This window comes from Chroicocephalus ridibundus, chromosome 1 (genome assembly GCF_963924245.1).
Source record: "Chroicocephalus ridibundus chromosome 1, bChrRid1.1, whole genome shotgun sequence".
NCBI classification, from domain to species: domain Eukaryota; kingdom Metazoa; phylum Chordata; class Aves; order Charadriiformes; family Laridae; genus Chroicocephalus; species Chroicocephalus ridibundus.
In genome coordinates this window covers 117493645-117518727 of record NC_086284.1, presented here as the reverse complement: position 1 = coordinate 117518727, position 25083 = coordinate 117493645, and the positions used below count along the sequence as shown (strand labels likewise).

Below are 25083 nucleotides of genomic sequence, written 5' to 3'. Positions count from 1 at the left end.
AACCAGGTTAGGTTGGATTTGGTGGCAAACTTGAGAACAGAACCTGGGTCTTAATATGCCTGCAATTTATCTACTCAGCCATGTTACTTATGCTCTACAAATTGCTTTAAATCTGTCTGTCTGCTCATGTATGTTGTCTGAAGCCATCTTTGCCACCTTTGTAGTGTGTATAGGATTATGCAAAACCTGAAGGAAGAATCTGTTTTAGTGGGTCACTGCTAAAAATGCTGTGTAAGATCAAGCAGTAGACCCTTTTTCAGGTTGCTCAAAGCTATGTTCTCTGCATTTTGCTTCAGGTGTCTTGATATCGCCGTTCCACTGCCTCTGAAATGGCAGTGTTTTATCTGCGAAGCGATCTGGTTTTGTTTGAGGAATGATTAGAAATGTATTTGCAGTGTAATATAAAACAAAGCTGTAGCCTGTCGAGGTGAGCAGCCACAGCTTCTACAGTGAGAGCTGTTATGATGGAGAGTTTAGGCAGTCTTATGTATAAAGAAACTCTTCTTGGAACTTTTGCTAGCAGAATCGAAGTTTTCCACTACATTTTATATATATGTATGAGAAGGGAGTAAAGAACTTCAGGCCAAAATGCTTTGACAGCTTGTTAGCAAGAAAATGCTTTCTTCTGTCTCTTAAAAAAAAAAAAGGGGGGGGGGGGGGCGAAATTTTAACCTTCTTGTGGTTGGGGATAGAAAGTTGAAACTGTCAGGCAAATAGCCACCATCCAGCAGAAATGCTTCTCAATGTTCTTGTGAAAGCTAGCTTTGATTTGACAGTTATGAGTCTTTGAAAATAGCGCTCTGTTTATACAGCACAGTAAATGCTTTGAAGTATGTTAGGCTTTGCTGTAGATGCGTGGCTAACTAGAAGAATATTAAACGCGTACATCTTGTGTTGAGGGAGGGAGGATCCTGCAGCAATTGGACTTGCATGCTTTTCATACTTTTATAACATCATGTCAAAGCAGTAGATTTGGTAATAGACCTGATTATACAATTGCTTAATTTCTTGTCAAAATAACATTTTTACATGAGGTGTTTTGAGATCTTTACGATGACCTCATGTTATTTATCAAATGTCAGTTTTTCATCCCAGCAGCTTTGATATAATCATGTAGCATCATGGGGTACTGTGTACATGCAGTCTTTGCTTGCTGGATTTCTTTGAAGTGCCTTACTCCTTAGAAGAGTCATTGCTCTCTTGAAGATCCTACATTTAACGACCAGGGAACCAGTATACAGAAGCACTGCACTGTGTCGCTAAAGGTCGTGCTGCATCTAATGTGCATCCAAAAGCAAAGAAATGAGAGGTTCAGTGCACCAGGAATGCATACCCCTTGACAGCATCTTGTCCAGCAGTAAGCTGCATGGGATATAGTAATTCTTCAGCTCTGCCCCCGTGGGCATGCATGCTTTGCAGTGCTGAGCTCCCCAGCTGTGGATAAAACAGCAGGAGGGCTCATGTGAGGGAGAAGAGCAGAGGGATGGCCGGTGGTGACAGTCCTGAACAAAAACTGGTCTCACAGGCAGCGCTGGATGGTAGTGATGCTTAGGGGAGCCTTGAAAAACCGCTCATTTGGGACGAAAGAGACCAGATACGTGTTAAGGTGAAGATTAACATGAAGGAAGGTGCGTATTTCGCCCCCAGCAATTCTGATGGGCATCGTGTGTGATGTCCCCTTGCAGCATACTGGGGAATTACTGCTTGCTGCAGCACTGGGTTTCCCTCAGAGGAGGTCTGTCCTGTACTGACCCATCCCAGCCCCACTTAGCTTATGGAAACTGACAAGATTGTAGCCTAAGGAGTTATGCCTGAGGACTGTTTCTTACCTTTAATTCTGGAAGCCTAGTGAAGGGATGCTGAAATGCAAGGAAAAAGTGCTTGTTTTTTTCCATGCTGAACTGATTGATGGCTTATTTCTCCCAAGCCTTCTGCTTAAACATTGTGGTGTTACTACATGTTGAAGAACAAACTGGTGTCTCCTCGCTCCTGTCTTCCCACCCATTATTTCTGCATCCTTTTTCTCTTTTTTTTTCCCCTCCGCCCTCTCCACAGTTTAGTTTCTGAAGAATGAGCTGCTGGCAAACTTGATTCAGGTGTCTTTTGCCTATGGTTGTTCATACTGATGTCCCTTTTTAAGTTTTAGAAAATTTTAACCCAGACAAGTAAGGGAAAAGAGATCGCTTCTGGCTCCAAACACATTACCTACTTCCCAAAAAACAGATGCAGTTTTGACAGAAGGCAAAGCTATGGAAGCAGCCTATGGAAAGCTCTAGTGTTATCCACTGGACTCCTGAATGTAATGCTGACTGATGCTGGGGTTGTTAACTGCTGACGTGGTGTAGTAAGCTTCAGAAGCCTGTCATATATTAGGAAAATACGGTTAAAACATTTCTTGAAAAATCCCTTATTGCCAGAGCTTTTGATCTTTATCGGTGTTAACAATAGTAGCAACTCCAGAGCAGACAGGCTGCTGCTAAGGTAAGTGACGTTTCACGTAAAGTGCTTAAAACTCCCGTTGTAATGTACATAGACTGCTCCCAGCATTGCTAACATAGGTGGAGCTGAACTAATGTTGGCAGCTGCGCTGGAGTGCAGTGAAGCTGAGCTGAGGTCAGTGTGACGTCATGGTGCGCCACAGGTTACGCGACAGCATGTCTAACACCCTGGCAGTGGCCTGGCCGACCCGCGTCTGCAAATGTCACTAACGGTGAAGCTGAAATGGTGTGAGCAGCAAGGGGAAACCATAGCATTTCTGTACAGAAGCAGGTAGTTGTAGCTTAGGTTTTGTGCTTTTTTTTAGGGTGTTTTTTGTGTGGCTTTTCTCCCTAAACTGATTTCTGGAACTGCGTCAGAATTTGCCAAGTGGTTGTTCTACTCCCAGGTGGACCAAGGAGTTCAAGGTTGTTTTATGTAATCGCAGCTGGGAAACTGAAAGGGACTTCAAGTGTTTGGCTGTGTACACCTTGTGTCCATAAGTGTCTGTCTCCTCCGTTACATTGTGGAAGGAGTTGTGGAAACAGTTGTACAACATCAGTAACTGTCTAGGATAGCCGTTCGTCCCCATTGTATTAAAAACACTGAAGTGTTGTGAGATGCACTAAAAATGGAGTTTAACGGACATGTAGTTGTTTTTTTGACAAAAAGTGTTAGTGTAACTCACAATTCTTAAAAGCGATGCTTGACTGTAGTGGGAAACGTATGTTGCAGAAGGTTATTTTAGAATGATTTTTATGAACACCTAAGCCTTTACATCATGGCTCCTGTTGGTTATCTATGTGCTTGTCAGAAGGAGGAAGGAAGAGAATAGTTGGTGGAGATACCATTGTCTGAGAGCAGGGGATGGTTACGTGAGAAATGTCATAAAACACTATTCTCTGAGCCTTTTGGTTTGTGTTGTGCTTTGTCAGTGGTTGTCTTGACTGCAGTTTTTAAGGATGGAGAGGAAAAGGTCGTGGCCATCGCTGTTTTGAGTGGACTTCAGGAGAGACTGGTTCTTTGGGAAATGTCCATGTGTTATTTTCACAGAGTTATTTTCTCTGTGGAGGTTGTAACGAGTCTGGTGAAGATTGTGTAGTCCTCGCATTCGTGTAGCAAAATGAGTTTGGATGACAAGTTCTTGATTCTTCTTTTGATTAAGGGTCACTTCTGGTACAAGACCATGAGCAAACAGGTAATGCTGTGCAGACCTGGGATTAGCAATCATTTCTCTGATGTGCATAAGGAGGAATTCTTGGCTTTGGGAAATGGTGAGAACTTTGCAAATGCCATCTTTTTTTACTGCCAAGACGTAAACATAGGAAAGTCCATACTTTTTCAGGATAAGTTAGGACCATCTGGAAATTGGTGACGGGCTGTGAGGTGCTATCTAATCAGCTTAGTATTAACAAGATAGCTCTTGATGTTGAGAGAATAATTTATAAGTAAAGGGGATTTGTGGCTTATTAGGCAATGACAGAACATGGTATTTTCCCCAAATCAGCAACTGTTTTGGGTAGAGTATGGTCCATGTACCATGTGAGGTGTCCCTGGTGCAAGTGGCCGCTGCCTTTCTGGCAGATGGAGCACGTGAGCAAATAAGCTGAAATTCTACTGTGTGATAACTGTGTAATTTGATTAAAGGATGAGGTCTGCAAACCCTGCTCTGGAAAGCGTAGGGTTAGTAGGTAGTCAGCCCATCTACTGATGACTTGCTTGGACAAGAAAAGTTGTACTGTGTCCAGATGACATGTGTATTGAGACCATGTCTTTAGTCCCAGCAGTTCTTTAGGTACCCAATGTATTTTATGCCCTTGTTTAAGAAAGAGGGCAGAGGAACCCGGCAGGAGAAAGATGCAAGTGTCTTTTAACAACCAGCCTAAGCCTATCCATGCCTATGCTGTCAGTCACTGCTGCCTCCTTTGTGCCAGTGAGCGTGTGGCCACCTGGTTGGCTGAAACAGGAAGCTTGTCTCCTGAAAATTAATAATATCTTATCTAGAGTTAGCTTTCAGCTGGGTAACAAGTGCTAGTGATGTCTAGAATGGATAGAGTTGGATAGACTTAGGCTGGTTGAAGTTCCTTTCCTGGGTCTGGCATGCACTTGGTGTACAGAAGGTAAGGTGGCATTTTTGACAAACCTGTTTGAATGCTGGTGGGTCCAATACTAGTTCTATTACAAGGCATGCTCTATGCATTCATGGGAAAGGATGAGGAGGACAGCTTTTGCTAAGAGGCAGGGGCAGATTTAAAGCTGTAGTTAAAGCCTTTAGTGGGGGCCATACCTAAAAACTGGGACTGGTTCAAGGGATTGAAGAGTGTCCTACGTCCTTGTATCCTCAAGTGTCATGGGGAGATGTGTGTGGTGTAGAATACTCATGTCCATTTATCTATTTGCTTTTGCTTTTATATGATCTTAAGGGAGTCTGATGGTTCAATAAACACATTGAATAATACTTCCTGCATCGGTCATGTTTCCCAGTTGCACTCTTTTATCAATGAGGTGTGTAATCAAGTACTTTATTAAACAGCAGCTTATTAAAAAGTAACGTGCAGTTCAGCTGCAAGTATGCAAAGTAAGCAAATGCTTAACAAAACTGGTAGGTGCAGCATGTGGTGAAAACCAGTGGTAGTAGCTCTTGGGGTGCCTTGGGTGTAGCGGAGTCGCCTTTTGCCAGTGCAGCTGTTCTCCCTCTAATGTGGTTGAATGAGGGTCGGAGAAATAGGATCTGCCCTTCCCAGTAAAATTGTGCTGAAGGAGTGCTGATTCATTGCCTTACCCCACCTCTCCGGTCTCACAGGGAATCCACTGGTGGATCTACATGCAGAGGTTTGCTTCCTGGTGGCTGTCAGGATGCTCAAACAGCTCCTGCTGCTGATCTTGGTCCCTCCTGAAGCTGCTGCTCTTCCCAGAGCAGTTGCTTACTCCACTCTCTCCTTTTGTGCCCACTCCGCTGTCACAGCTACAATTCAGGGTGCTGGCTCAGCTTGCATTCAAAGTCATAATTTGTTTTCTGTAGCAGCAGGTCTCTAACCTTTTTTCTTTTTCCATGCTGATTTTGGGCTCTCGCCACCCTCAGTCCAGCACAGACTGACAGTCTCAGAAAGGCTGCGGGGAAAAAAAGAAGTGTGCTCTTTCTTGTATACAGAGAAAGAGGTTTCTTGCCTTTAATGCTTCGTGTCACAGTAAGGCCACAAGTTTGATACTTTTATCTACTTGGTATGCCTTTATTTCATCTCTCTACATTCTCCTTGTCAAAGAGGGAGAAAAGACTGAAGTGAATCAGTGATAAGTGCAGCTGTTCCTGCTGAAGCAGCCACAATGCTGTACACCTCCAAGTACCTGACCACTTGTCACTATCAAGCTTCTGCAGTTTAAGGGCACAAAGTAGGAATGGGCTAGTTTGGATTTTTCTTTCCTTCTGTTTGCAGTACAATAATGTGGTGGCTAGTTCATAGAAATATAGAGATGGTTCATGAGTACTTTACCAAAAAAAGGTAAACTAAGATGTGCATTTGTGGCTTGTTAGTTACTCTGTGGTAGCTGCTTGTGTATGTGCGCTCACCCTTTTGCTCTTAAATTCACTGTGAAGGAAGCTGTCTTGCGCCGAATAAGACCAGGCTAAGACCGTGCAGGTGAGCAGCAGAGATGGTAAGCTAGGGGATGGAATTACATTGCAATAACTGTCTGGGTAGCCTTAAAGATGGATCATGTCTGATCATTTGTGTCCCTCTTACAGTCCTGAGCTGTGGTCTGTAAGGCTGCCCTGCTCTGGTGCTTTGCGAAGTTGTACTTGAATGTTTCAAGCAACAGAGCTCTGACTGCTGTGATAGATTCTCTCCATCCTGATGTGTGCTGGTGTTCACATGTTTTCCCTTTCAAGGGAAAAGGTGATTTCTGTCACTGCTTTGATAGAGGAGCGTCAGTATTGGCACTGTCATGGCTTAGCCTGTATTGTTTTGTTGGGTGGGGTGGGGGAAAGGGGAGAGGAGATATAACTGGGTAATTGGATTCAGGGATGATTGTGCTGCTGTGGTAGGTTTTACTGGATGAAGCAGCTTGTTGCGATAGGTGTTCGTTTCAGCTTCTGTCTGCAGGTGTGACTTAGCGAGATAAGGATGGTCTATCACGTTGATGATTTCATTGTTTGATTTGGCTGGACTGGGTGGAGAATGTAGCTGCATTGTTTGGTACTAGCTTTGTAGTTTCGTTTTGTTGAAGTGGATTACATGGCAGTGCATTGCTACATTATTAAGGTGAAGCTGCAGTAGATAATAATTGGAGAATGTTGGAGGGAAGAGAATATGCACAGGGTTTCACAATGCGTAACTAATTGGGCCTTGCAACAGCTCCTGTGTTCCTGTTGGGAGATCTGGTCAGCAGAATGCATTGGGATTACACAGAAAACCTCTGGTAGTGATTTCAGTTTGCAGTTGTACTTTAACTGCAAGGCTGTCCATGCTGTATAAATAGCTGAGAGTGCTCTGAGAGACCACACTGGCCCCGACGGCGTGAATGTTTTCTGGATTCATACTGTTCTTGCAGCCTCTCCAGTTTTCACAGTGGGTGAGGGAGAAGCTGGCAGGTAGCTGCTGTGTCTTTCTTTACTGACCTCAAATTTACTATTAAGCCGTTCCTTAGAGCCTGCGTTTCCTTGTGTTACTGAGCTTTCAGGCATTTAAACTTACTTTAACATATGAGAGCGTAAATTGATGCAGGGTTGTCTCTGTTACTGAAAGTGTGGCTGATCGGTTCTTGGGCCATGAACTCTTTTGGCCTTATAGGAAAGAACTGTAGTGCAAGGTGGGGCTAAGCCCTCTATCTTGAGCAAACTTGTAGTATGTCTTACTTAGGAAGGTTTGCAATTGCATTCCCTTCTCCCTGTGTGTAGCACAATGATGTGAAGTAGAAGCTCCCAGAACAGTAGATAGTGCTTCTTCCGTCTAAAACCTGCCTGGTTTTCCCCTAGATGTGATTGCCTGGCTTTACCTGTTGCTTGATGTTTTTATTTATACATTGTCTGGCTGCGGAGGAGGTTGTATATACGAAGCACAGGGGTTTGGCAGAAGTTGCTGGGCACATAGTGAGGGGAAGGTGAGCCTTTGAAGAGAGATGGGTGCAGAGAAGGGGAGGTTACGTGTCCAAGCGTTGTGCCAGCTTCTCTAAGCACAGATGAGCTCATGGGAATGCAGCTAGCTCAAATGTGGGAGTGCTAAAGCAGGTCAGACCTATTTCCCTTCCGTGTGCAGCACGCATCTTCAGACTCTTCCAGTCTGGTGGTGGCTTTTTTGGTGCTGAGAAATCTTGCCAGTCTGAGATGAGATTTCCACTTGTCTGTAGTTCAGAGCAAGTTTTGATTGCTCTGCTTCTGTGGCTGGATGCATGGGAGCCAAGCTGTGCATTCTTGGTGAAACTCTTCCTCTCTTCTTCTTCCAGGTGATCTTTTTTTGTGAGTTGAGTGGTCCGCAACTCATGGCCTCCACAATGAGTACTGCTGTGTCGTGACACCAGGGGTCTTGGTAAGCTACTCGTTGGAAAGGCGAGGACATATCATATCTCCACAAATGCGGTCCATCTCTTTTGTCTCTGCAATTGAGGGTTGAAGTAATTTTAAGTTATCGAAATTGTAAGCTGCAACCAAATGGAGTGAGGCTACTTTTCACTTGTTTTCGCCTTCTCCTTTGAGCTTGCAGTGGCACTGATGTGGTTACATGATCAACCAGACTAATCCAGCTGAATAGAGATTCCTGTTGTTTCCCTTGGGTTAGTTCCCATTCAGATCTTTCCCTGATGTGGTCAGAAGAGAGGTGTTGAGAATGAGTAGCCAGTTGAACCATACCGTTTCCCTGCAGCCATTGCCTAGCATGCCTTAAAGCAATCCTGAAGATACAGCATTGTATGTAGCTTGCCAAAATGTCTTGAAAAGTGGCTTGACCATTCACTGTCAGTGACCCTACCTCTAATTTTAGAGCAATGATAAATGCTTTGCTATGGCAGGCAGACTCCAGCTGCAAAAATACATTTCTCTAGATAGACCTTTTCCATTATTGAACCCTAGATTCCCAAACATATGTATGTTAGAAGTGCATTTAGAGGAATCATGAGGCATTCCATTTCACATTATAAAAGATGGTACGTTCCCAGTGTGCAGAAATGAGAAGTGGAGGAAGTTAAGTTGCCGTTGTTCCACCAATGAATATATTGATGTATCCTTTATAGCTCTCTCTGGTAAGAAGAAATTTGAACTGAGATTGGAAAATACAGTTTCCCTGCAGATCGCATCAGTTCTAATGGATGGAAGATACATGTATATGGGATAAAAAAAAAAGTAGGGTTAAACATCGGAGGTTCCTCCCCCACCCCTGTGAAGTACTTGAAAGTTTGGTGATGTCAGAAATATTGTGCAGACAGTGTGATCTTGATTCTGTTCTTCGTGTTTTCTCACTGTACTGTGCAAGACTGTGAGTCTGAGAAAATGCTCGTCTTATAATAAAAGGTAACATGATAATGCATAAATATCAAAAATGGAAAAGCAGAGGATGAAACAACTAGAGTACTTAAGTTCATCACACATCTACATCCTGCTTTTAGCATTGAGTTCTGCTCACTTTAATGCTATTGTTCCTTTCTTCTTTTTCAACTGAAATTCACCGTATTTTTAGCCATATCTTCACCTTAAGTGAGAACCCTGAAGTATCACCAAGTTCCACTGACTTTTACAGATGCATAAATCTCTTTTGGAAAGTGGAGTTGGGTGCTGTTGATAATGTTATGGTTTTGTTGTCAAAAGAGACAGGAGAGCCAAATTTGCATGCAAAGACGGTACAATCTAGATACTTATGAAGGTGTTCTCTCCTCTTCTCTTTCATGTATCTGTATAGCATCAGCTTCAGTTGGTTGGTTATGATGGTAGTAACATGATGGTAGTAACAATGGTAATAGTGTAACTCTGACATTGTTCTCAAAATCAGTGGGATAACTGGAGAAGCGTGTGGATTCTGAGCAGTGTGTGGCTCAGACTGGAGTTCATCTGATGCTGCCTAATAGGAGGCATTAAAAACGAGACCTTTATTGCTGAAACATTCCCTGCACTAATGGGTTTGTGCAGCACAGTTGAGGTGAGAATAGGGATCAGGATGATTTCTCTGGCTCATGAAGGAGGCATGTGGTAGAGAGGAGAATTCTTGGAGATGATGCAGACCTTCATGGAACAACTACAGTGTGGAGCACTATCATGTTAAAGTACAGCAGTGCAAAGTCACTAAAAAGTGTAATGGCACAACCTCGCAAGAAGATAACTTTTGGTGCTCAATACTACCTGTTACTGATAACTCTTCTTGGCCAGAGGTGGTCCTCTAGCACCCATGTTTCTTGATCCTCTGGTGTCAGCGTGTAAGCAAACCAATTTTTGTTTTCTAAATACAATTTTAACAGTAGTTTCTTCATAAATTTCAAGACACTCCCAGTCTGGTGACATTTATTTTGTTTCATTTGATATACACAGGAAGAAACTGCTTCTTTGGTGCTGAGAAGGAATACAGGGAATATTTACATTTGAATAATATTTAACTAGCAATGCTTAATACATTAACAATAAATCTTGGTTAGATTCTAAATTAAGTGGATTTGCATCTGAGTAGGTGAGATGAACAGGAGAGATTTTGTTGGAACATAAACAAGACAGAAATTTGTTCCAAAATAATTTAGCCCAAAGGACGTAAACAGTAACGTTCAATAGTTTCCTCCTCCAGAAACACTTTTATGTGCCTTATTGCCTGCATCATGCATATTGTTTCTTAGAAAGAAGCTGAAAAAGTGCTTTTTATTTTTTCCCTTTTCTTTTTTAAAGCCTCAATAGTTTGTTTTTGTGTTTCTGAGCAAATTTAGAGGGGTAGTTCTCTAGTGATCTCTTGGCTTTGCTAACAGATAAAATGAGTGACTAACCTCTGGTATTTTCAGAGTAATCACAGCATAGCTGGTTGAGTACAGGTGGTCAGGAAGGCATTTTATTTTATTTTCCTCCCTTTGTGCAACCCTTAGCACACATCATTGAACATATGTCCAGATATATTGGACCAAGGAGACAGAAAAGATTTGAGCGGAGTTTATGTTCTTAAGAAATATCAGATTACAACCATTCACAGGGGAATTCTGGATAGCTAAGTCATGTTGGGGATTTGTAATTTTGGCTTCCTACTGACTTGCTGTGAGGTGTCTTCAAGCTGAGCACAGATGCAGAATCAAAGTGTCCAGATACAAGGCACTTCCCTGTTTTTTTGACTCCAGAGTAATTTGTTTTGGATGAAGGGAAGATGGCCTCACTGCCTCTGGTTCGAAATACGCAGCTGTACTGTGTGCATCTGAAAGCTCTTTTCCAGTATCTTCTCAGTAATGGGGGAAGAATAGCCATTTACTGCTTCACACCAGACACATCTGCTTGGGAAGTTCCTCACTGGTTTTCTCTTCTCTTCAAGTGTGCCCTGGAGATGCGAGACTTCCCCTGGGCAGCAGGAGGCACGCGTCTAGAGAATGCTGGAGCTGCAGGAGGGAAGCGCCCAGTGCAAAACCAGAGAGGAGCGAAGAGAAAAAAGGCAAGCAGACAGCCAGCATTGAGAGAAGCGGGTGGCAGAAAGTGCTTCGACGCTGCCTCTGGCAGCACACTCCCCAGAGGAACTTGACGAGAGCCCATCTGCGTGCGTGTGAGACTGTGAGCTCAGGATTTCTGTCAATGCATTCCAGTAACCCCAAAGTGAGGAACTCCCCGTCAGGCAACACACAGAGGTAAGGAGAAGAGCCTGCAGGCAGCTGCTCTGGATTGGTGCATGATGCCATCCCTGCTCTGCTGCAGGATTAGCCAAGGACTGGTGCATGGGACTTACCGGTCCTCCTTTATGCTCCCATTGGACCTGCCGAGTACCTGAGCACTGTCTGCATAGTGCTGACAAGTCTCCATGTTTGCTAGGCTTAGGATGAGCTGAAAGCTGCAAACCTGCAAGGTGTGGATTCTACGTTCCTCGCGCCCTCCTCCCTCCTATCAGGTGTCTGAATAGGCTGTAGGAGAGTAAACATGCTGCTTCTATATATTTTGGGTTTGTTTTTTTTTTCCTTCCCCCTCTTCTAATTATCTGTTTCCCCAAGGGGTTGTTGGGCAGCAGAAGGTCTCTCTGTCTGTACTTTCACACAAAATGCTTCCTCGGTATTACTGGCCTAAACAGCCTGGAGAACTGATCAGCTGTGCACTGAGATCCTCTGCATCATTCACCTGCCAGTGCAGCAGGTCAGCATCTCTCCTCTGCTAATTTGGAAGGGGAAAAATATGGAAGTGAAGCAGTGTCCAAGGATTTACAATGGCCTGATTGACAGCATTCTTGAGTTTGATTATTTGCTTCTAGAGGTCATCTGGAGCTTAAGAGTAATTCAGAGGGAATGCCTCTGAGTCAGATGTCTGTCCAAAGGAGGAAACAGCTTGTGCGAGTCCCACAGTGAGGATGCTAGCAAGCGCTGCCTGTTAGAAGTGGTAGCGAGGATGGGAAAACACAATACAGAAGATCTGATAGCAAAGGAGTAACTGGAGGGTGAGGAGGAAGGGGTGGCTAATATGTCTGTAAAACCCAGAGAAGCAAAATATTTTTAGGATGCGATTTGCTGAATGGAACAGGGAAGGAAAGACTCTGAATCTCCTTTGGCGAATTAAAGAAGCTTCATCTGCCCCATTTTGCAGGAGCATGCAGGGAGATGGTATCCTTCTCTTTCCTTATTCAGAGGCAGGTTGTAGCTGGTTTAATTGTTTTCACGGTCAGAGGTTTGTGTTTTCCTGGCAGCTCGCCCCAATGTATGATGAATGCTGCAGTAATGCTGGGTTTTCCTTGTGCTCCCTGTAGAACTGGATAGGGAGGTGCAAGGTGGGGGGGGGGTCTGCTCTGATCAGAGCTGCAGCCTGTAGTTGGGGTCCAGGAGAGTGGTGAGGTGAACTTTATTGTGCCTTGTTTGTTTACTCTGAGCTGGTCTTGGTGTGAGGCGCTTCTCTGTGCACATAGAAACCGTTGTCTTTATTGACAGAAGCCCCAGAGGTAGGTCCTCATGTGACAGCAGTTCCTGGGATCTGGCAGGTCTGTAGCTTGCCCTGGTGCCTTCTTGAGCAATGAGATCCCATCTTGAATAATAACCCTTTCAGGGCATGTTCAAAAAAGCACCTGTGTGATTCTAAGCTTGCAGGCACTTTTTATTTGTCAGCAATTGTCTTAGCTTGCAAAGGTGGCAGTGGTTATTTCTGCTTCTCTGTAATCTGTTCCTACAGGGTTGAATGAATTAATGCTGTGATTTGTCACTTTTTTTTTTCTTTTCCTTTTTTTTGCTCTGTCCCCAGTAGCCCCAAATCAAAGCAGGAGGTGATGGTCCGCCCCCCTACAGTGATGTCCCCATCTGGCAACCCCCAGCTGGATTCCAAATTTTCCAACCAGGGCAAACAAGGGGGCTCCACCAGCCAATCCCAGCCCTCTCCCTGTGACCCCAAAAGTGGAGGTCACCCCCCCAAAGTGCTCCCTGGCCCAGGTGGGAGCATGGGGCTGAAGAATGGGGCTGGAAATGGTGCCAAGGGGAAGGGGAAGAGAGAGAGGAGCATTTCGGCAGACTCCTTTGAACAGAGGGAAGCTGGGACTCCTAATGACGACCCTGAAATCAAAGGTATGTTTGGTAGGCTTCATGCGCAAGTGCAGACAATTAGTCTGAGTCCTCTGTGAGATGGAGAATTGCTATGCAAGTGTTAGCAAAACATTTATTTGTCTGGGGTTCTGTAAGTTCCAGCCAACGAAGTGTAAAGGTCTTGAGAGCAGGCAAAGAGGAGAGGTTGTCATGGCTGGCATCGTTAAATGACCTGTTCACGCTCAGTTAAAGTGCAGACCTGACTCTGGTGGGAAAGTTCCTTTGTAACTCTAAAGTCCCCCAGAGGATTTGAAAGTACAAATGCAACCTGTTGGTTTCCTTCTGGCCTTTGGCCTTTCAGGAACTGCTCTGTTGTAACTGGGGATTTGAACAATATGCAAGCCTGTTTTGTCAACACAGATACATAACCCGTAGCACCCTGACTGGTAACACAAGCCAGAGGGTTGGGATTTCTGCGTTCTGTTCCTGGCTCCAACATTGCCTCTGTGAAAACAGAGTAGATATGCAGTTGTCCATCTTTCCTTTGTTGTCACCTGGCTAAGGTGGCTGAAGGGAAAAAAAAAAAGTAAAGTTTTGCACAGAGTGATCTCCTTGGGTGCAGACATATTTATATATGTTCATTTTAGTGTGTAGTTTCCCTGTTAGGCTGTGTGGCCGTTAGAGATTTCAAAGTGATCGTCTCTGGGAAATGCCACTTGCCTTGGAAGGGAACTTTCTCCCAGTGGTGCCTGAAGGACAGCGTGGCATTGGATGGGAAGATGCATAGTGTAACAGAAAAATTGCCTTTAGTAGTGCATGAGGGAGCAGCGCGAAATTTCAGAGGAGGAAAAGCTCTGATCGGCTTCCAGAAATGGTTTCCAAAGAGCTCCCAAGGTAGTGATCCCTCTCTTTTCCTCTTTCTCCCCTTCCAGACTGCAATTCTGCTGATCATGTAAAGTCCCAGGAGTCTCAGCACACACCACACTCCATGACTCCTTCAAATGCTTCAGCCCCAAGGTCTTCCACACCTTCCCATGGCCTGACTGCCACTTTGGAGCCGGCAAGTGGGCAGAAGACTCCATCCAAAGTGGTTTACGTCTTTTCTACTGAGATGGCCAACAAGTAAGTAGGTAGATGCTTGAATGTCTTCAAGGACTGGGGCCTATGTTTGTGCTACCTTTTTAAGAGATTCTCAAGTGCATTTTCTCCATAAAGTGCGTTCTTGTAGCAAGAAGTTGTGACTTGTTTTGGGGATGCTGGAGTGGAGAATGTCACTACCTCTTGTCCTCTGAGAAGTAGTTAGTTATTCCTCTGAGGTGTGGGTGTTTTTGTGGTTTGGTTTTTTTTTTCCTGGCAAATGCTGGCAGATATTGTTTTGCAATTCATGCAGTGAGTAGCAGCCAGGATGGCTTAAACTGAGACACGAACCCTGAATGCTGATGAGTTTGTAGACGTGTAAGCATTTTTCCTTTGCTACTCATCTAGAGTGAAATATGTGTGGTTAAGTCTTTCACCCTTCTGCCAGCTGAAGGATAGAAGGGAGGGTGATTAAGAAAAGTTGATTCTTAGCTTCAACTGGATATGTGCGTCTGTCTGTCTGTCTTTGCAGGGCTGCAGAAGCTGTGCTGAAGGGACAGGTGGAAACCATTGTGTCCTTTCATATCCAGAACATCTCAAACAGCAAGGCGGAACGAAACACTGTACCCTTGGTAGGCAATACCTGCATGTGGGTGGGAAGGGAAACAGTAAATGTGCTTGTGTGTGTGTGTGATTCAAAGAGATGGATGATATTTACACACTGAAATAAGGTTTACGGTGGAAAAGAGAGAGACAGTTGTTGTCCTACCCTTCTGCAAATAGAGCTTGAGTCTTGCAATATTTGGGTGGTATATTTCGGACCCATTGCTCATGCAGAGCTAGCACAGAAGCAGGGGGCACCCCTTGTAATACTTGAGCAAAATGGGTTTCTGCATGGCCAAGATGCTGCTCTGTAATCACTGCATGAAGGCCACCCTTCCTTGCAAAGTGTGGGCTGGTGGTGTTGAGACAGGACATGTCGTTTGCACTGCTGCTTATGTGATATGGCTGTAAGAAGAGCAAGTGACAGCATGTGATTCTATGTGGCTTTCTCTTGCAGAACCCCCAGATCACTGCACTTCGGACTGAACCCAAGCCCCTGCCACAGCCGCAGCCCCCTGCCGCCCCGGACCAGAACCCTCCCCAGAATGCCAAAATGCAGCCGACTCCACCTGTGTCAGCGCCGGTATCCAAATCCACTGGCCCCCCGTGTCCCATAGATCAGGACAGTCCCAGCGTGGAAAGCAAAGTGATGTCTGTGGGCAGCCCTGCCAACTCTACCCCATTGCAGACAGAAGGATTTGGGCAGAGTTCGACTCCCAATAATCGAGCAGTTAGTCCAGTTTCCCAAGGTAGCAATAGCTCCGCTGCAGACCCCAAAGGTCCTCCCCAGCAGGTGTCTGGTGGGGACCCATCTAGTTTGGGTGAGAATCCAGATGGACTGTCACAGGAGCAGCTGGAGCATCGAGAGCGCTCGTTGCAGACCCTGAGAGACATACAGCGCATGCTCTTCCCTGATGAGAAGGAGTTTGCGGGAGGGCAAAGTGGGGGGCCACCCCCAAATGCTGGGGTGCTGGATGGTCCCCAAAAGAAACCCGAAGGGCCGATTCAGGCCATGATGGCTCAATCCCAAAGTTTAGGCAAAGGGTCAGGGTCTCGGACAGATGGAGGGGCTCCATTTGGCCCTCAAGGACACAGGGACATGCCTTTTTCCCCAGATGAAATGGGGCCACCACCAATGAACTCCCAGTCAGGACCCATAGGCCCAGACCACCTGGACCACATGACTCCTGAGCAGGTGGCCTGGCTCAAGCTGCAGCAGGAGTTTTATGAGGAGAAGAGAAGAAAGCAAGAGCAAGTGGTTGTGCAGCAGTGTTCCTTGCAGGACATGATGGTCCATCAGCATGGGCCTCGTGGGGTGGTCCGAGGCCCTCCCCCTCCCTACCAGATGACCCCTGGGGAGGGCTGGGGACCTGGGGGTCCGGAGCCCTTCCCTGAAGGCATGAACATGTCACACTCTCTGCCCCCCAGGGGCATGGCCCCTCATCCCAACGTGCCCGGGAGCCAGATGCGCCTGCCTGGTTTTGCAGGAATGATGAACCCTGACATGGAGGGCCCCAATGTCCCGAATCCAGCCTCCCGGCCTGGGCTTTCGGGAGTTAGTTGGCCAGATGATGTGCCAAAAATCCCAGATGGCCGAAACTTCCCTCCTGGCCAGGGTGTCTTCAGCGGCCCTGGCCGAGGGGAGCGTTTCCCCAATCCGCAGGGCCTGCCCGAAGAACTCTATCAGCAACAGCTGGCTGAGAAACAGATGGGCCTCCCTCCTGGCCTGAACATGGAAGGCATCAGGCCCGGAATGGACATAAACAGAATGATGCCCTCCCAGAGACACATGGAGTCTGGGAACAACCCCATCTTCCCTCGCATGCCGGTGGAAGGGCCGATGAGCCCCTCCAGGGGGGACTTCCCGAAAGGAATACCCCCACAAATGGCCTCTAGCAGGGAGCTGGAGTTTGGGATGGGCCCTGGCAGCATGAAGGGGGACATGGGCATGAATGTCAGCATGGGCTCCAACCCACCCCTGGTCCCTCAGAAGCTGAGGGAGGCAGGAGTCGGGCCAGAAGAGATGATGAAACTGCGCCCCGGTGTCTCAGAGATGCTCTCCTCTCAGCAGAAAATGGTGCCGCTGCCGTTTGGGGAGCACCCGCAGCAGGAGTATGGCATGGGTCCCAGGCCTTTCCTTCCCATGTCTCAGGGCCCAGGAGTCGGTCTCCGAAATCTCAGAGAACAGATCGGGCCTGACCAAAGGACTAACAACCGGCTCAGCCACATGCCGCCACTACCTCTCAATCCCACCAGTAACCCTAATAGCCTCAACACTGCTCCCCCTGCGCAGCGCAGCCTCGGCCGCAAGCCCTTGGATATCTCCGCAGCCGGTCAGGTGCATTCGCCAGGGATCAACCCCCTGAAGTCCCCCACGATGCGCCAGGTCCAGTCTCCCATGATGGGGTCTCCCTCGGGGAACCTCAAGTCCCCTCAGACGCCCTCCCAGCTGGCAGGAATGCTTGCGGGCCCCACTGCCGCAGCTGCTGCTGCCTCCATTAAGTCCCCCCCTGTCTTGGGGTCTGCTGCTGCTTCTCCTGTCCACCTCAAGTCTCCGTCTCTCCCTGCACCTTCTCCCGGATGGACTTCATCTCCAAAGCCTCCTTTGCAGAGCCCTGGGATTCCCCCGAACCACAAGGCATCTCTCACCATGTCTTCCCCAGCCATGCTGGGGAATGTGGAGTCGGGTGAGTGCCGCCTCTGCTAGCTGGATTTGGCTCCTGGGTTCATGTCGGGTTGCCCCGAGGTGTGCAGCAAGGGGAGGGAGGTGGTTTCTTGCAGGGTGGCAGAAGCTAGACGGTGCTTTGCCCGTCTGAGGGAGAGGCTGTGCCAAGGGTCTCTATGCAAATGGAGAATGGAAAAGCAAATGCTTTTCCTCCTCCTGTTGTATTTGTGGGTTTGCATGCTACCGTGCCGTGCCTGGGCCCTTGAGGTGCAGGTGCTGGCACTACCCTCTCTCCTCCTGAACATCTGTGGGCTGTTGGTGGCACACCACTGCCTTCTCCTTCCTGCTCCCAAACACTCCGCAGCTCACCCCAGAGCATATTCGCACCTCTGTCCCGGTTTCCCAGCGCCGCAGCACTGGGTGGCCTTCCAGCCCGGGAAGGTCTCCTGGCCGGGAGCCGAGCCGCTTGCCCACGTTGCCCTCTAGTGCTGCTGCGAGTAACGGCGCGGCGGTGGCCGGGACCTGCCTGCCAGGGCACCCGGGGACCAGCGGTGGCGGTTTTGCCGGGGTTGCTGTCCGGGTGTCTGTGCTTGGGAAGGGAGCCTGGATGTTAGTGTCCGTCGTGGCCACTGAGGCCATGCCTGGTGTGAACCCAAGCGCCAACAAGTCAGAACCAAGTGCTTTAGTCCATGCCTAACATTGTGCTTAACAAATACTTTTGCATGCAGCTCTTCCAAAGCGTAATGTTTTGGCATTGCAGGATTTTTGTATTCTCTATTCATCTTTCCTTTTTCGGGAGGGGGAGGAGCTGTGGAATGTGCAGTGAATTTTCAGTACAACTTAGATTAGGTTTAGCATCTTCCTTCACATGTGGTCTGGGTGGCATGAAATTCATCGGTGAAGAACAAAGGAAACTGGAAGTGCAATTAAGTTATTTCTAGTTTTGGGAGAGCAAAGGATGATGTTAAGCTAATAGGTGCAGAGAACGCTTCTTTAACTGGAATGAGCTGTAAATATGTGTATCTAAAACCTGAAATGGAACATAAACAGGGAGTTTTACTTGTAGTTGCTGATGCAGCTTGTCAGAAATCTGCTCGCATGTCTTAGCATAATATCTGCTACAGCTCTTGTGCTGCCTTTGTCTCTTGTGCTTGTTTGTTGCCTCCTAAAGAAAAAGGGAAAGGAGTTACAGCTGACATTTGGTGGGTGCAGGTATAGATCTAATTTTTTATGGCTAGACCTGGTACTTAAGTCTGTCTTCAGTGTATGGAAGTTGAATAGTAGGATTTTCAGACTTACCTGTTAATTCTTCGTATGGATTTATAGAGGCTCCAGGTAGTTCCAGTAGAAGCACAGAATCCAGGATATCAAATGTTAACCATCTTGACCAGTAGGCTAATTTTTTCTGGTTACCTTTCACAGGTGTTGACTGCATTAGTCAGATGGTTTCTTGCAATAAAAGGGATTTCTAGTTTTTGAGATTTCTGGGAGAAAAAGGTGTGATTTAAGAAAAAAATTATAAGAAGGAAAAAAAATTAAAGTCCCTTTCTTTCTTTTTCTTTTCTTTTTTTCCTAAGGTGGTCCGCCTCCTTCCACAGTCAGCCAGTCTGCTCCTGTGACTCTCCCTGGAAATCTTCCCTCTAGCAGTCCTTATACAATGCCTCCAGAGCCAACCCTCTCCCAGAATCCCCTCTCCATTATGATGTCCAGGATGTCCAAATTTGCCATGCCCAGCTCTACACCGCTCTATCACGATGCCATCAAAACTGTGGCCAGCTCGGATGATGACTCCCCTCCAGCACGTTCCCCAAACTTGCCACCTATGAACAGCGTACCAGGTATGAAATTCAAAGAAAACATAAGCCCAAGATATCAGGCAATACAGTGAGGGTGATTTTTATGGAAGCTTCATCAAATGAAGATGGTGAGAGGGGAAAAGCCTGGAAGAGTATATAGCCATTGGTTGTTTTGAGGAAGGCAGTTGCAATTCTCTGAAATGGGGAAATGGAATTCTCCTTGCAACCACTTTTTTTTCTGTCCAGAAAGTGTCTGTTCTCCAGAAGGTGTCTAATCTGGAAAACCTGTATGTATAGGTGAGATTTCCACTCAGGCAGATTGGAATTACATGTGTGAGTGCAGGCTGCTCATGGGAATAAGGGTCAAACCTACAATATTTTATCCTGATGGAACCATTCTTCCCCTGTCTTAAGGCAGTGTCATAGAAGCTTCACAGGTTTTGGGTTTTGGTTTGGGTGTTTTGGTTTTTTGTTTGGTTGGTTGGTCTTTTTTTGACACTGAACTTTTCCTGCGTTTCCTGGGTTTTGTGGATTGCCTTTGTTACAAAAGAGAGTGTTAGAGTGCTTTCTTAAAACATACATCTTTTCATATAAGCAATGTGTAACGGCAGGTGACCTCAGCCAGGACTGAGGGAAACTGTCCTGGTCCCTGCCTGAGCGAGTTGAAGGAAAAGTAAAATAAAACATTGTCCTTTTCGGCTGTCTTATGGGTGACCATGTTTATATGAGAAATCCAGTCCCTACTGATAGCTTAATATTTGTGGGTATACATTTAATACAAAAGTAGGCTGTAGCCCCTCCACCCAGTTGAATTAACATAGTTGAAAAAGGGGATGAGTGGATGTTTCATGAGAGCAGCAACTGGTAATGAATTCTTGATGAGTTTACCTGTAGCTTTGCTGTCTGTTTCACACAGTAATGATCAGAGTGGCTGAATATACCTGGGGAAGCTGGCTAATTGAATAAGTTCATGATGATAGCTCATTAACCTCATTGATTGCTGCCTCCTAGTCTTACGAGGGTTACGAGATTCATCACTTCTTGAATTTTGAAGGGAGATTCAGTCACCTCCCAGTGGTCAAGTGTCCCTGTGCTGATAATCTGCCACAGACATGTTTGTTACTGCCTGTGTCATCTAGACTGCCAGGGAAGTAGTAAAGTTATGGGTTGGGTTAATATCTTACTTATAGAGCAAGCTGTAGTCACTTTTTGATAGGGCAGTGACAAGCTTAGGGAAGTTACTGTGCAGATGGCATTGATTTTTTTCTGGTTAAAACAACATTTTCCAGAGCCACTACTGATGCTTTTTACTAGCACTAATCTGTGTGAGTGTGTGGATTTGGTAACCTCGCAGAAAGCTCTCTGATAGCTTTGATTGCTGTTGGCTGCTATCTAAATGTGATTCCTTATTTCTTCCCTAGGAATGGGCATTAATTCTCAGAATCCTCGAATTTCAGGTCCAAACCCAGTGGGTCCAATGCCAACCCTTAGCCCAATGGGAATGACCCAGCCTCTTTCCCATAACAACCAGATGCCCTCTCCAAATGCTATGGGACCCAATATACCTCCTCATGGGGTCCCTGTGGGACCTGGCCTGATGTCACACAATCCGATGATGGGGCACGGTTCCCAGGAGTCTCCAATGGTACCTCAAGGACGCCTGGGCTTCCCACAGGGGTTCCCTCCTGTACAGTCCCCTCCACAGCAGGTGCCATTTCCACACAACGGGCCCAGCGGTGGACAAGGCAACTTCCCAGCGGGAATGGGCTTCCATGGAGAAGGACCTCTAGGGCGTCCTACCAACCTGCCCCAAAGCTCGACAGATCCAGCACTTTGCAAGACTGGAGGCCCTGGGGGTCCGGACTCCTTCACTGTTCTTGGAAACAATATGCCTTCGGTTTTCACCGATCCAGAGCTGCAGGAGGTCATTCGTCCTGGAGCCACGGGAATACCCGAGTTTGACCTGTCCAGGATTATCCCGTCAGAGAAGCCTAGCCAGACACTACAGTATTTCCCTCGTGGGGAGGTGCCAGGCCGCAAGCAGCCACAGGGTCCTGGGCCTGGGTTCTCCCACATGCAGGGGATGATAGGAGAGCAGACCCCAAGGATGGGACTAACGTTGCCTGGCATGGGGGGCCCCGGGCCAGTGGGAACTCCAGATATCCCTCTTGGGACAGCTCCATCCATGCCAGGTCATAACCCGATGAGACCGCCTGCCTTCCTGCAGCAAGGCATGATGGGGCCACACCACCGCATGATGTCACCAGCACAAACGGCGATGCCTGGGCAGCCCGCGCTAATGAGTAACCCCGTGGCCGCTGTGGGCATGATCCCAGGCAAGGACCGAGCCCCCGCGGGGCTGTACAGCCACCCGGGCCCTGTAGGGTCACCTGGTATGATGATGTCAATGCAGGGCATGATGGGACCCCAACAAAACATCATGATTCCCCCCCAGATGAGGCCCCGAGGTATGGCTGCTGACGTTGGCATGGGAGGATTTAGCCAAGGCCCTGGAAACCCAGGGAACATGATGTTTTAAGCTGCTACCATAAGACTGGATGTTCTGATCCTTGTCAAGATGAGATTCCAAGTCCTGAGGGCTTTTTTGGGAGCTTCAGGAGTACAGTTTGGCCATGCAATAGGTGAAAAGAGACCAGAGGACTCTTTGGGAAATCTCGAATGTATGGAATTACCTGAAAAAAAATTATTCATTTTAACAGGTTGTTTTTTTTTTAAGATTTATTTTTTAAAAATTATTTTTGTGGACTTGGGTATCCCGTGACGGCACCTGCTTTGAGAATCTGTAGCTGTATTTTGAGAATTGCCATTTGTCACAAGTTGCACCATTCTCTGTATGTTTACGTCCTTCGGACTGGCTTCTCCCAGGACTCTCGGTTATCTTTGGGGTTTTTTGTGTACTGTACTATATTGTAAAAGGGATTTTAGCAGAGACTTTAGTCTTTGGGGTGAGAGGAGAATGGGATTCTAGGCTGTTTACTTTAGGTGGAGAATCCATCTTCAGAACTTCGGACTATTTTCCTTCAACTCCAATGTATAGAAAAACCAAACTACGACCTCAGAGCAGAGTATTAATGAAAAGCACAAAAAGGAACTTAAGTTCAGTGAGGGGAATCTTTTAAAAGAAATAAATAATAAGTTAAGGACATATTTTTCAAATTATGGCGTGCTGTCCAGCACCTTCTGTCTCTCCCTCCCACTCTTTATTAAATAGGCTTCTCTCTCTCTCCGTCCCCCGTCTGTCTCCTCCTATGGCAGCTGCAATACATTGTGTTATTTTGGGGAGTAAATCTAGGAGAGCCTCTCCTCACGTGGGGACTCTTCCCACTTTTAGGAAGGGGCTGGACTTGGACACTGTTACATCCTACAGTAGTCTCTCTCACTGTTTCCTATTCTCCTTTTCTTAGAAACCCCAAGTGATTTTATTAATGTGGGAGTGGAACAGACACTAAAAGTTATCCAGGATTTTTTTTGTGGTTATTTTTTTTTCCTCCCCAGCGTAAAACGTTCTGTGTAACCTACATTAAATTTGGTACAAAACCACTCGCCAGGGCTGTGGTGTCAGAAAAATAAAATATATTGTTTCTTACAAAAATGAACTGTCTTCTTTATCCAGTCCAGTTGTTGCTATGTACATCATCTGGTTGGCCAGATGACTGTTTGCTCTTCCTCATGGTCACAGCCAGTGCAGAGGCCAGGTGTGGTAAACTTTGGCAGCTCCTAAAAGTCTGGTCTGTGTGCTCCTTGCAATCCTGCTTGCTTAATCCTCAAATGATTTTGTTTTGCCTCAGAGTGAGGTCTTATTTCAGGATGCCACAGGGATGATAGTTACAGCCTTTCTTCCTCAGTTTGTTGAGGGTCAAGGAATAGATGAAACTTGGTGTCTCCGTCACTTCCTCCAGGTGAGAGTTTGCAGCACTACAAGGTGTGCGGTTTTGAGCTTTCCCGAAGCAGCAGAAGGCTGTGCAGGGCACTGTGGTTGTGTGTCCCCCTGGGGCCTTTGGATTGAGTAGGGTCTCTGACTGCCGGCACTCAGAGGCTGAGATAGCAGAGAAAAGGTGAACTTAAATAACAAAGGTGAGAGAGAAATTGTCAGTGAGCAGATTTTTATCAAGACAACCCTGCTGGGTAAATTGTTGCTTCGCCACAGTTCTCATCGATCGCTTCCTAATCCCCTGTCTTCTCAAACTTTCCCTTTGAGAGAATTTCAACAAGAAGGTTTTATGGTTTTGTCTGAGGAGTGAAAGACTGGATGCCGAAACATGGATCGGGAGTTGAGCCCCGCTCCTGGAGAAGACCAGGAGGAGCCAGATGTGGATCTATAGAGCAGGGAGCGGGCTCTGTGGCTGTCTGCTCTCTGGTCCCCCAGCACTGTATATGGAGCGTGTAATCTTTGTTCTTTCTTCCACTTACTGTTACTTGAAATTATTTCAATGAGTAGTTTCCTCAAGGGGCTGGCTATTAATGTAACACTTCGTGTGGAGAATGAATATCTTTGTTATGCTTGTGCGTGAGAGTTTTTCAGAGTTAACTGATCCTTAATAGGTGGAAAAAGAATTGCTGTCCATGGCCAGCTAACCAAAGTTTTGTTGCTAGTGTTACAAAATGAGTGAAGCCACGCGCCGTTGGAGGCACGCAAGCCTCAGAGCCTTCTGTTGCCTGCTTCCAAATTCACCTTTGTGCTGTCATGCAAATTTGCAATGATTTTGGGTGAGAATTACTCTTTTGACAAAGTGTGGGATGTATGTTGTGGTGCTTCCCTCTAACAAGACAAGCAGCGTGCCTGAAGCACAGACTTGTCAAGATTTTAGAAAGAGCTGACAATGACACAGTAAGTGTTATGTCTGTAGAGTGGAGTTACCTCTTCTTTAAATGGTTGCACAGCTTCCTTTGAGGACCTTGCACGGGAATTGACACAGTGCAGCCTTTTTAAGTGTTGCTACTTCTGTCGCGACTCCTCACTGTTTTTACCATGTTGAACAAAGCAAACTTCTTGATCGACATAAAAATAACCTGGAGGGTTGGTTGTTTGTTTGTTTCAACAGCCTTTCTCGGTGCCTCCTATGCCTGTTGAGGTATTTTGAATAGCAAAGGATTTGAGATGACTGCAACTTATTCTAGAAGAATTAGCATAGGGGATTTTCAAAGCCGCTTGATAGTGAAAGGATACATTTTACAAATGCTGGATAATTAAAGTTCCTTCTGTGTTTGTCTGATTTAAGATGCTGGTATTTGGCATCTTAACGAGATTTTTTCTTACAGAAAATGCAGAAGATTTGGATTCTCCTGAGTCTGCATAGGTGCACTTAACCTCAGTGGCGTTGCCTGATTTGCACAAGCTGATGGACAAGAGATGCTAATGCCTTTGCTGGCTCCGGTCAGAAAAACTACTCAGTAGATGTAGACTGACCTTCTTTGTTTTGCTCTGATTCTACTTCTCCTCTTCTTGCTTCGCAAATGAAAAAGCTTTCTAGCTGCCAGCCTTGCAAATTCACCTTGGGATCTGTAAGTCAGACTCTGTTCTCTCCTGCTTATTTATAATCGATAGTAACTGTGACTCAGCTCTGGTAGTCATGGTGCAGTTGAAGACGGAAAGTGGGGTTGCCATTTTTAGTTTTCTTCCCCTCTTTTTTTTTCCTTTAAACTTTCAAATCATCCTCCACCTTTGTTTGAAAGAATGAAATAGACTTTATTCATACATGCTTGGCTGCTCTTCCTCTCTAGTAACATGGGAGGAAACAGTCTGCTGTTCAAATTATCTCATCCCAGATGGCTGCGCAGCCGGAGTGTGGAGAGACTTAAAAG

At 46.3% G+C, this 25083-nt stretch overlaps 1 protein-coding gene across 8 annotated transcripts in view; it reads left to right on the top strand.

Annotated features, from left to right (window-relative positions):
• The window catches only part of BCL9 (BCL9 transcription coactivator), a 60380-nt gene extending 37507 nt beyond the window's left edge, over nt 1-22873 (top strand). For 4 of the 8 annotated variants that reach the window (XM_063348148.1, XM_063348165.1, XM_063348170.1 and 1 more), the window contains exons 2-9: nt 7915-7997; nt 10953-11259; nt 12845-13161; nt 14052-14241; nt 14729-14828; nt 15257-17486; nt 19042-19302; nt 20682-22872. In XM_063348148.1, coding sequence (XP_063204218.1) covers nt 11207-11259; nt 12845-13161; nt 14052-14241; nt 14729-14828; nt 15257-17486; nt 19042-19302; nt 20682-21799 — 4269 coding nt within the window. In that variant the 5' untranslated portion in view covers nt 7915-7997; nt 10953-11206 and the 3' untranslated portion in view covers nt 21800-22872. Of the gene's footprint in view, nt 1-6478; nt 7998-10952; nt 11260-12844; nt 13162-14051; nt 14242-14728; nt 14829-15256; nt 17487-19041; nt 19303-20681 lie in introns of those variants that run through there. The other 4 variants (XM_063348207.1, XM_063348195.1, XM_063348156.1 and 1 more) reach the window with 4 other exon arrangements.
• The last annotated feature ends 2210 nt before the right edge of the window (nt 22874-25083 follow it).